General features: G+C 44.6%; 1 protein-coding gene across 2 annotated transcripts in view; it reads right to left on the bottom strand.

Annotated features, from left to right (window-relative positions):
• Nucleotides 1-12432, bottom strand: part of Camk1d (calcium/calmodulin dependent protein kinase ID) — a 380162-nt gene that overhangs the window by 47619 nt on the left and 320111 nt on the right. For both annotated transcript variants that reach the window (XM_076831572.1, XM_076831573.1), the window contains exon 4: nucleotides 5808-5946. In XM_076831572.1, coding sequence (XP_076687687.1) covers nucleotides 5808-5946 — 139 coding nt within the window. The remainder of the gene's footprint in view (nucleotides 1-5807; nucleotides 5947-12432) is intronic.

Genomic DNA, 12432 nt, shown 5'->3' with positions numbered 1-12432 from the left:
AGCAGAAGGACGGCATCTCCGACAAATCTGGAGTTGGAAGATGCAGTACTTTCCAGCCCAGTGTCCTTAAAGACTCTGAGATGCTGTGTGCCTTTCTACAAAGCATGGGTTGCTTGTGGCTCCTCTGAAGCGCACAGGACAGAGCTCAGACAGCAGGCGTGCAGAGCAGAGGGCTTTTGACATTTCTTATAGTTTCTGTGTTCCTTTCTTCACTGCAGTTCCCTAATGCCTGAGTACCTCGGAAGGGCTGAGGGGAGGCAGCCGAGGGATTGAGAGGGGAGACAATGAAACATCCTTGTTCATTTTATGTCAAGCTGGGGAATCTCATCGCACAGTGTATAGGGCTCACAGAGACTGAGTTGCTACAGCCTCGGAGCTTGTCCTATGTCACTGAGCTGACCACCTGAACACAGAGGACGGACTTGCTTTTTTTTTTTTAATTTTGGAAAGAGTGGCTTCAGCCAGGTGCAATGACATAAGCCTATAATCCCAGCAGCTCAGGAGGCTGAGGCAGGAGGATCGCAAGTTTGAAGCCAGCCTCAGCAATTTAAAGCCCTGAATAACACAGTGAGACCCTGTCTCTAAATAAAACATTAAAAAGGGCTGGGGATATGGCTCAGTGATTCAATGATTAAGCAACCTTGGATTCAATTCCTGACACCAAAAAAAAAAAAAAAAAAAAAAAAAAAAGAATGGCTTCAGTTAATGATGCTGTCCCTGTGATAATATCAAGGACTGTGGACTTGGCTGTTGTCCAGGAACATCCACCCTACAGGACGTTTATGAAGATTTACTGAGTGAATAATCATGGCTCTCATTTATATGAAACCTAAAGGAAACACAGCGTGAGGAATCTGAGGAGGAAAATCCTTTCCCCACACATTTCCTATCCGGCTTCCTCCACAGCCTGAGGGTGAAGCGGTTGCTTCTCCTATCAGAGGTTCCTAGTGAATCTTTGGTTCCTAAGTATCCAATTTTAGGAACTATTCTATTGTTTAGAGTTTAGAAAAGTGGTTCTTTGCACTGTCTCGAGGCAGAATCACCTGAGAATGTTATTAATGACATTATGAATGTGTCCTATGGCACATCTGAGATGGGGCTGAGACAGCTGGATTTCAGAGCTCCGGGATGGTGGTAGGAGGGTTGTATTGTGCAGCCACTGCTGTTAAGAGGTTCTGAGAACTGGCCAAGGCTCTGTTCTGGACCAAACTTGAGTCAGGCTCCTCTGATACCTCTTCTCCAAGCCTTGACCTTGGCCTCCTGTGGCTCCCTCCCCTGCTCACCCTGCACAGCCCAGTCTTTGTAAGACTCTGGCTCATCCAGCATAGAGAATCCTCCACCCCTGGAATCTGACCACGTTCTTCATCCTCCACTTGTGATGTTGTTAAAGAGAAAAATTATTCAGACACTTGTGAAAGATGGTAAGCACTCTTTACCATGACACTGGGGGTTTGCAGTAGGGCGAGATCAAACTCAACCCCAAATACTACAAGTGGAGATTTATAGCCCAGGAGGAGGGTGGGGTCAGTGGAAGAACCAGTAATGTGAGGAAACCTTGGGACTAAGGGAGATTCTGGCTAAATTGAGATTTTTGCAAAAGGTGGGCCAGAGGATATATATTGTGGGTGGGGGTTAAGGAATTCGGTCAGATATGATATCAGGTATTTGATTTTTGCTAAACTGATTCAGAGGATTCTTGCTAACCCTGGACTAAGTTTAAGGCCAGAGCCCAAGGTCAGGGCCTGTTTAGAGAAAGCACTCGGGAGCCTGAATGAGGCTGGGCCAAGTTAAAGTTTGGCCAAGGAGAGTCTTGGCCAGTTCTCAGAATTTCTTCACAGCAATGACTGCACATCAGAATCCCAGTCACCCAACCACCCGGAGCTCTAAACTCCAGATACCTGGGCCCATCTCAGATCTAAAATCCAGATGCCCAGATCCCATCTCAGAGTTGCTGTCCGTTTCTAAGTCCTTGGCTTGTCTAAGCAAAGATCTTGTTATGTACTTTTGGCAAAAGTCACCCTACCCCCAATGTCCCCTCTTAGTAATTTTTTTTTATCTAGGAGCCCACCCACAACTGTTTCTGGATTCTAAGCAAGGAAGAACACCCCCTGTTCTTGCTGTGTCTGGAGCTGAGCTCTGTCTCTCTTCTCAACTATGCCAAGTCTTGAATAAGGGCTACCTTACCACTTTAACAAGGGTTGACTGAATTTTGTTCTTTAACAACCCAAAGGAAAAAAAAACAAACTATCCTCCATCCCTAATAATAACAACATAAAAAGCAACAGGATTCAATAGTCACAGTGACAGGCCTGAAGCCTGAGATGAGATCAAGTTTGCAGAAGGATGCTTTCAAATCAGTTTTAAAAGAAAATAAAATGGGAGAATCAGAAGTTGAAATAGGAATAAGGCTTAGGAAATGGGGGGAGGGGGATGGTCTCAACCTAAAAGTGTATGTTGCTCATGCTCTTTTCTGAAACACAGATTGGGGATTATCCGTTGATGGACAGCATGGATCCGCTCATACATGCATAAAGTGGACTTTTCCTATTTCTGATTTTTAATCTTCCTCGCCCCAGGATGTCTACAGCTGTAGAGGTGAGCAGGAAGGAACGGAAGGCAAATCATCTCAGGCTGCTAAACAACACATAAGACAGGCACAGGGCTGCCAAACGGCCAAGAGGCCCTCCCCACACATTCCCCCTAGAGGAGACTCTTTTGGGTCAATAGAAAGTTCTTTTGAAGAACCATTGCACCTGAGGATGGTCAATCAACTAGTCTTTCCCAGTTTGGATGGATAATTTGAACTGGCTCAAGTCTAGGGAAAGATAACAAGACTTTTCCTGCAGGGTGGAGGTAGGGGAGCAGGGTTGGAAGGCCTAGAGACATTCTGGATGGGAGGCCCCAGGGTTTGTGGGAGGACTGTCGGGGTGGGTGGCACGGGGAGCGGACCTTGTCACACTGTATTATAATTCTGCCCAGAGTCCTAGAAGAGCCTGGACTCACCTGTAAGATTATTTTGCTGCTTATTACAGCATCTTTGCAAGACAACTGATGGCCAATACTCAAGGTACAATATCAGTCTCCACCCTATATAACGATTCCAGTAACAGTCTTTAAAAAGATCTGAATCAACATACTTTGGATAAAGCTAATGTCCTATAGAATCACACTCTTAAACCAGTAATGGTCAACTGGGGGCAGCTGTGTTCCCCAGGGGACATTTAGCAATGCCTGGAGATGTTTTCAGGTGTCAGGACTCCAAGAATGGTGCTGGGAATCATTGGGTAGAAGCCAGGGATGCAGCTAAACATGAGGGACAGGATGGTCTCCCATACAAAGGACGGACTAGCTCCAACTGTCAGTAGTGCAGGGGCTGAGAAACCCCAGGCTAAACCAAGGTGGGAGCTGTGGGTACTTCCTGTCTCAGTCCCTTCATTTTGAAAAAAAAGGTCAGATGATTGGCCCTGGTAGATTCCAGGGGCAAGGAGACACAAGAACACCTTTCTAGAAAGGAGGAGGAAGTTTGTTTGCACTTTGGGGGTAGTGTCCAGGTTGGGCACTAATTTTTCATCATCAAGCTCTCTACTGCTCCGGCTTGGACCACAAAGGTGGTTTTAATTTTCTCAGATGTTAATGAAAATATAATGTTGCAATCCCCACTGCCTCTACATAGATCAAACCTATCTGTACTTCTGAAAAGAGATCACAAAAATGTACTAAAAATGCTTATGTTCTTTCCACAGTGGGTTTTTTTTTGGGGGGGGTACTGGGGGTTGAACCTAGGGAGGGATTTACCACTGAGAAGCCAGCCCAGCTGTTTTTATTTTGAGACAGCATCTCACAAAGTTGCTTAGGGCCTCCCTAAGTTGCTGAGGCTGGCCTCAAACTTGCGATCCTCCTACCTCAGCCTCCTGAGTCACAGGTTACAGGTGTGCTCCTGTTGCCCACAAGCCTGGTGTTCTTACAGCGCCACAGGCTGGGAGCACCAAATACGTCTCCAAAAGCATTTCATGGAAGCAAAGAGCAGAATCTCCCACTCAGCCCATCTGCCTTTCTAGGAGGTAAATAAAACTGCTCTCCCTGGATGTGGCTTATCTGCTTAGAAATTGTTTTTCTAGTAAGCACAGAAAATCAGACCCTCACACCACATCCCTGCAGTCACAACACTAACTTACAAGGCTACAGCTGCCTGCTGTGTTCTGGAAGCACAGAATGGGCACTTGGTGGAGCTGCAAGAGAGCAATGAAGCTCCCCCCACCCCCCACCGGCCTGAGGGCACCAGGCCAACTCATCTAGGCTGGCCTTGGCTCTCTGCAAAGCTTCCAGGCCCTGGAAATCAGCTCATCATGCTCATGCCCATTTCACCCATCAAGAGATCTGCAAAGGGCAAAGGCTGAGAGGACTCAGCTGACATCTCCCTACCCCTCATCCAGGGGTCCTCCAACAGAGCTCCCCACAGCAGCATGAGCATCACCTGCCACCCTTTAGGTAGGAAAGCCCTCCAGCCCCTGGAGCCCGGCAGAATCAGGACTTCTGGGCCAGGCCAGCAAGCTATGGTTTCACTACCCTCCTAGCCAGTTCTGACGCAGGCTAACATTCTGCGTATCTGAAAAGAGATCAATAAAATAAAATAAAACAAAAGGTCCTAAAATCGTCTTTGGCAAGGAAAAATGGAAAAAATGAGAGAGAGAAATTGTACCTCGAGAGAAGAAAACTCCACAATGTGTGTGTGTGTGTGTGTGAATCCAGGGCCTTGCACATGCCAGACAGGTGCTCTACCACTGAGCTTTGTACCCCCACCCATCCCAAGTGTGAGTTTTTATAAAAAGAAAAGCTACACCATTTTATCTCATTTTATCTCTTGACATCCAGAAACAGATAAATGGGCAGATGCTGAAGTTCCATTTAACAAATATTTATTTATGATTGATTCTTGACATGGATTCAGATTCCCCGCAGTTGGTGTACAGTGTGGCTTCGCTACAACACGGTCCTTTTATTCATGCTATGGGGGGTGGGTGTGCCGGCTGGGGTGGATTCTCTCTGGCCTGGTGCGTTTAGCTCTGGGGCCTGGACCTGTAACTAGGGCAGCCTGGAGCTACTTAGAGCACGGCGACGGGGCTGCTGCTTTTCAGTGTTCCTCAGGTTCATCTGGGTGACATCTGTGCTTTGCTACCTACATGGGCCTGGGTCGGGGGAGAGGAATGTGATGGGAAGGTGCCCACAGGAAGGCCTGGATCCTTCAGCACTAATGGATGAAGGGTCAACATGTCAAAGCCTCAAAAGAAATGATGAGGAAGGAAACCGCAGGACATTGGCAGAAAGCTGTACCTATAGCTCATTTAGCCGACCTTCCCGCAAACCTTCCATGTCCCCTCTCTCTCCTCTCCTGGTGCCTGCCTCTTGCTCCCTCTCTTTCATGTGCCGTGCTGTGCTGAAATGGGAACCGGGACACGGCTCTGAAGAACTGAACTTGGGCGAAGGGCTTTGATGGTGTTTATGTCTCGAACAGAACGATCTTTCCGATGGGCTCGAAGTAATACCCAGCCCAGTTCTCTGTGGCCCTCTGGTTCCATCGTGGTGATGAGATCTCCCCAAACAAGGATCAGCCACATTGAACTTCATCTCGTTCCAAGCTCCTTCTAGGCCCCCAAAGCAATGACAACCCAAAATACACTGATACCCGCAGTGTGTCCCACTCCTCTCTACTCAAAGCATCATTCCTCCCTCAGAATCAGTCCTCTTGGGCAGGTGCACTGGGGGTTGAGGAGTAACTGGGGGGGGGTGTTGCTAAGCAACGGCCTCACCTTGAGGTCCCTGTGGACGATGCCCATTCTGTGCAGATAGTACACAGCATCCAGGACCTGGCGGATCAGAGTGCTGGCATCCTTCTCTGTGTAGAATCCCTTCTCCACTATCCGATCAAACAACTCACCACCGGATACGCTGTTTTTTAAAAAAAGAAGAAATTAAGAGTTTGAGAGGAGCTGTCATAATTACTCAGGGGAAGCCATCAAGAAGGTGATAAAAGACCCAGACTGCATTTCAAAAAGGAATCCATTTTCAGGTTTAGATTTTGCCCCACCTCTTTCCCGGAAGTGTGCTCAGGAAGTGTTCCGCTGTCACGACAGTGGCAATGTTCAGAACACAGTAAAAGGAATGAAGCCAAACCAGGATCCATGGACTCGTCAGGCTTGAGCAATCTCTCCTGACCTTGGCCTCTGTTCTGCTGTGATGATATAAGGTCAAAATACCCTTCCTAAATGTTGGCACCATCAGATAAGGGGGGGGGGGAATCCTGTCTAGAAATTTCCTTTGTGTGAGAAAGGACCCTTACACAAGGGGGGATGCTGTGGGCAAAGCCTTGGCCTCCCAGCAGGACATCGGGTTCTTGATCAAGTTCTGCTTTTAATATACTGAGTGGCTAAGCACTCCTTGACTCCTGGGACCTCAGTTTTTGCCTCCATAAAGTGAGAGCGTTAATCTAGTCAGCCATTTCAACAGAGAAATGCCCTTGGAGGTATCACCACGTCCATTAAAGTCATTTGAGATTTACAGAAGAGAAACAAATAAAGACACTGTATCATATTATCACATTGCTTTGCTTTGGTGTTTATGGCATAATTTCATTTTAATTTGTTTTGAAATTCAGAATGTCTTTAATGGTTTGTTTGTTTGTTTGCTTATTTGTTCTCATTTATCAAAATGGGGACAAAGGTCAAGGCCTGGGGGACAAGGTCCACAGCCCCTTTCATCTCTGAGATTTCATGCTTCTCTGGGTCTAATGAAGTAATGGAATGGTACAGTCCAGAAAAGAAACAACTAACTGCCTTCACATTTTTTAGAGTATATACTTCTCTAAGAAAAGCAGTGCTTTGTTCAAATCATCAAGCCTTTCTAGAAATAAACTTCAGGGACACATTAACACTATTACAAAGAAAAAAGAAGAAACAGATTTTTCAAGAACAACATGAAACAGATTTGTTTGAAATATTAAAATCATAAACCAGTTTTGAATCAACTCTACAGCTTTAATGCAACAGAAGATGCATCCTGGTAGAAACACACACACATACACAAAGGTATTAATTTCTACAAGTCATATAGCAATTAATGTGCAAGAACTGATCCACTGAAAACTTCTTTGTAAAAAGTTAATAAAGAAATAAAGAAACCAATTGCAGCTATAAAAGGCTTATGTGTTAGTTTTTTCTATTACCTAGAGTCATTCCAAGTAATATTGTGCTTGGATGTTTCATTTCCAAAGCAAACTGACAAGCTAGATCAGAAAGGAAAGGCACTCAGGAGAAATAAAAAGCAATTCAAAGAGTGAAAAGAAATGGAAACAACTGAAAAGACACTATTTTTTGACAGCTATGTTGTTGAAAGAATCCATCCTTAGGTAATCCAAGGTCCCAAGACATATTCTCCTGGTAACTGAGACCAAGCTTGCTCCATTCCTTGTTTTTCTAGAACTTTTCCCAGTGAGTTTCAAGGTCTGAACCTTTGCAGAACTTAAAGATGTACTACAGGAAATAGATGTCTGCCAAGGGCCAGGTGAGCCTGGATGCCTGGAGGGTTACACCTTGTTATTTATTGAACACTCATTTGACATTTATGGGGTGCCCACTATGTGCCAGCACAATGACTATGCACACTTGGTGGCAATAAGGCAGCATTAACGCCAAGGGGGAAAGTTTGTTGTGTTCCTGACCTTGTACCCCTCTACTATTGGTCCACTTTCCAATGATGGCACAGCTAGCTAATGTTCCAGTGCTTTCTCTCTAATGGCCTGCCTGCTACCACGGCCTCTCCTCTGCAGCTGTTGTTGGAGCTGGGGAAGGAATGCTTGCCCCTCCTAGCAACCTCGCCTCCTCCTCTGAGCACTCCACCTCCCAAGTCTTGCCCAGTCCTCTGTCTCCCTCAAAGCTGATCTGCCAAGTTCCCCACTCTCTCAAGGTCCCGTTTTTCCTGCTACAGGATATATATGGTATTGATGAATTCTGTTAATTTAAATATGTGCACTACCAAAAGGGCCACAATCCAGTGAAAACTAAAGCATCAGTATGGAAAGATATGTAACATCACTATATTCTGTGCATTTAATATTCTGCTTCTTAAAACTGCAAATTGCACCAAGGCTCTGTTTTTGAACATTACTCAGAAATAATTTGGTTTCCCTGGAAACCAAGGCACAGGGGAAATGTTTAGAAACTTGACAATAAAAAAAATATGTAACAATACTAATTAAAAAGTCTAAATTTGCAAATCATTTTAGACTTTTCAACTATCTCATTAAGCGTGCTTTTTAAAAGCCTGCTGTTAGGGAATGAATGTTCCCCTGCATTCTTATTTGGAAGCTGTAAGCCTAATGTGATGGTATTTGGAGGTGGAGCCTTGGAGAAGTAATTAGGTGTCAATGAGGTGATGAGAGTGGACCCTGGGGTTGGAATTTGGGCCCTTATAAGAGGAAGAGAAACCAGTGCTCTCTCCCTCCACCATGGGAGGACACAGTGAGAGGGCAGCCATCTGTGAGTCAAGAATGAAGATCTCACCAGAATCAGACCTTGTTGGCACCCTGATGCTGAACTTCCAACCCTCAGAACTGTGAGAAAATAAATTTCTCAGCCTATGGTATTTTACTATGAAGCCTGAACTGAGACACCCACTTATTCTCAAAACCACTTGAGAGGCAGGCAGGGCTAGTATGATGGTCCAAGAATCACTGCTGAGGAAATAAGTTTAGCTTCATGGTGAGGCACAGGTGTCACTCTCCAGTTGGAAGGCCAGGCTTTGCTTGGCGGCTATTTGGCTGCAGAGTTGACTGATAGGTCATTTTCCTGAGTCAATAACCTTCCCTGGGAAACCTCCTATGCATGTGGTTTAAAGCTCCTTGTTAGACATGGAATCCTCCAATTACAGCATCTGAAAAATGTTGGAAAGGACTAGGGTCAGGAGATTAGGAGAAAAAGAGTAGAATCATAACAGATCAAGAGATAAAATGGAATTAATGGTAGCTGTCTTAGTCTATTTTCTGTTGCTAAGAACACAATACAATAGACTTGGAATGTTATAAAGAATAAAGGTTTATGTTTCTGGTCCAAGGTCAAGGGGCTGCATCTGCAAAGCCTTCTTGCTGGCAGAATCCTGAGGTGGTGTGGGTCTTCATGTGGAGAGTTGGGGAGTTTATAAGACGCCCAGCCAAACTGTTTTTTATAACAGACCCACCCTTGAGATGACCCATTAACCCAGTGATTTTCTTATCACATCAATGCATTAGTACTTTATTGAAGGCAGAGCCCCCTAATCACCTCTTAAAGGTCCTACCTGTTCCACTTATTAATATCTCATACTAAATATGACATTTCAATATATATTTCAGAAGGGAAAAACCATTTTCCAATCCTAGTAGTGGCTATTGGGAGAGAAATTCAACTTCAAGGGTGTAAAGGTGGAAAGATGAATGGAATGCCAAACATTTAGGAAGCAGAAGAAAGAAGAGACGGTCAAAAATTGGCTGCTCTTCTGAATTCCATCTTTGAATTTTATTTAGAACAACCTGTCTTGGCATGGAAGTTGGGTTCGCTCAGTTTCTGATCTTCCTCACTCATTAGAATGTACTGCTATCATATTGTATGCGGATTTGAAATATGCAAATGTGAAATAATTCGATATAATAGTCTCAGCAAAATTTCAATTTATTTGCAAATTTATCAGTAATGCAAATCCCTTCAAATTGAAAAAAAATTGTCAAGAAACATAAAAGTTGCTGGGTTGAATAAACAATAGCTCTTTGTCAGTATACAATGCTTTTTTTTTTTTATGGTTCTGGGAAAACCAGTTATTGTTTACATGCACTTGAACTTCACCTGATTTTAGGAGATGAAGTATCTTTTATCTTAAAACTTTATCTTAAAATTTTACCTTTTATCTTAAAACTCATTGCTTATTACAATTGAAAATGTCTATGGCTTCCTAACATTACCAACCACACACATTTGCTATAAGGAAATGCGGACGTTATTGCTGTAAAGTGGGCTCCATCAATCTATTCCTCGAGAACAAAGTCAAATGTAATAAAACAACATGCAGAAGGCCAAATGGTACAGGGCTGCGAGTACTCTGAGAAATATTTGCAGCAGTGCTGGGTCATAAAAAGCAGTGGCACAGAAAATATGCCTTTAAATTCACCAAGGCAGAGACAGTGGAGAGGACACAGGTGACATGCTACAAGAACAGTGTGGTCTGGATGTGCCCCAGAGCTAGGCTGGTTACAAATATGTTTTCTAAGAACCATCTGCCCCTTTACATTTAGTCCCAGGGGAAGTGCTCTTGAAATATACAGGCTGGAGTTAAGAAACCATTTTTCAATCAAGAAACCCCAAGGATAGGTACATTTTAACCCAGTTAAGTGAAAGGAAGTTTCCCTTCTCCCTCTTTTCCTCAGTCAAACCCCAACCTGGCAGTGTCTGGGATTCCCCTCCTCCCAGGCGCCATCATCGGGGCTGGTGCCTAAAATCCCCATGGCTGTATCTAGCTTTGGTCCCTGCATACCCTGCTCCTGGGGGATCAGGGTACCCTCTCCAGGGAGATCCAGGCTTCATCTCACACAACCTTGTCCTCAGTATGTCCCTCCTTCAACAAATCCTACTTTATTAATTAAGAAACAAAAACCTTTATTCTTAAGAAGTCCATTTCACAATATCTGCCAGGTCTTGATCTGTTCAGAAATTTCCAAAATATAAATTCATGCCTCTCCATCTAGTAAGCCAGATAGATTCAACCCCTTCTATTCCTTATACTCTGATTTTGACCATTTCGCCTTCCTGGTTTTGGGGTGTAACGGACTGAATGGTGTCCCCGTAAAATCCCTGTGAAGTCAATCCTCAGTACACCTTAGAATGTGAGCACATTTGGAGATAAGGCCTTTGGAGAGGCAATTAAGGTTAAAGAAGGTCACAGAGGTGGGCCCTAATTCAACTGGACTGGTGTCGTTATAAATAAAGGAAGAAGGGTCGGTGGTAGAGTGGGTACTTAGCAGGCATGAGGACCTGGATTCAATCCCCCAGCACCCCAAAAACAAGAGGCATCAGGGGTACTGTGGATACAGGAGGGACCATATGAGGACAAGGTAGTCATTCACAAGACAAGCAGAGATTCTCAAGAGGCACCAAACTGCTGACATCCTGATTTTAGACTTCCAGGCTCTAGAACTGTACCAAAATAAAATCCCATTGCTTAAGCCACTCCATGGTGTACAGTCATGGCGCCCACAGCAAACCCATCTGATGGGCACCAAAAGAGTGTTCCATATTCACACTGTGTATCTTTTATTTAAGAATTGTATGCATCTTTCCTCAGCATGCTGTGTCTCTTTGAATGTACAGTCTCTTTTTATTATTTTTTTTCAAAGTTTAGGTTCAGGGGGTGGGGGCTCAATGTTTGCTACTTTATTTGTATTGCATGCTTTGTTTATTCACCAGATCATTGACCAATCCTATATGGAGCCAGTCAGTACGTTGTCCCTAGTCAAGTGGGGTTGTCATACACAGCCGAGTGAAGCATAAAATCAGTGTTCCGATCGAGGTAAGAAGAGGAGTGGTGAAGGTGTTTGACTGTAAAGGTCACTGAAAGGGACCCAGGGAACAGGGCAGAAGGATGGGACAAGAGGAAGTGAATCTGTCCTAAAAGAAGGAGCCATATTTAGCTAAGTGGAGAAAAGCCAGTGGGCAGGCAGAGCCCAGAATTTGAATTATCAGGACACAGGGGAGTTAGTGGAAGGAGAATTTGCTGAGCTGATATCTACAGGGAAATCGTCCATGAAAGAATGTTATTTCAGCACCTAGAGCACACCAACCCCTTGGTGCGCAGTACAGGTTTGTGATGGGGGAGCTTCAAAGGAAGCTCAAGTTGATGGTCAAGACTACCGGGACTAATGACAAAATTGCCAATCGGGACTACACCTTGCCCAGCAGGACACCACAGAAGGGAGAAACCAGATGGTAACAAGGCTTCCTGGAGGACATGCCTGAACTACCTCTGTGTCCTGCAGCCTGGCATAGTACTCAGTGAACTTCAGAAAAACTGAAGCTGGACCTTGAAGGGAGGGGGCCCCTGAGACCTTTGCTTGGGTGAGACCTCAGTGACAGCATCACCTGCCTTCCATCTACACCTTCAGTTCCCAGCTAGCTGCCCCTGAGGCTGACCAGGAAGAGGGTGGTTATGGGTGAGAAAGAACTAAAGGCGTTTGGATTTTGTTTGGGAAATCTACTTGTGGAGACGATGGAGAAACTGTACTTTTGTATTACTTAGGGGAAAGAGGGTTAAAAGATATGTGAAGAAACTATTTGCATGATCAAGATTTTGAGAGAAAAAATAGCTAATCTCATCTAAACCCAAAGCACCTGTTCACATTCCAAAAAAAAAAAAAGA

Source organism: Callospermophilus lateralis, chromosome 13, assembly GCF_048772815.1.
Source record: "Callospermophilus lateralis isolate mCalLat2 chromosome 13, mCalLat2.hap1, whole genome shotgun sequence".
NCBI lineage: Eukaryota > Metazoa > Chordata > Mammalia > Rodentia > Sciuridae > Callospermophilus > Callospermophilus lateralis.
The sequence above is the reverse complement of the archived record's forward strand: the minus strand, read 5'-3'. Positions and strand labels throughout refer to the sequence as shown.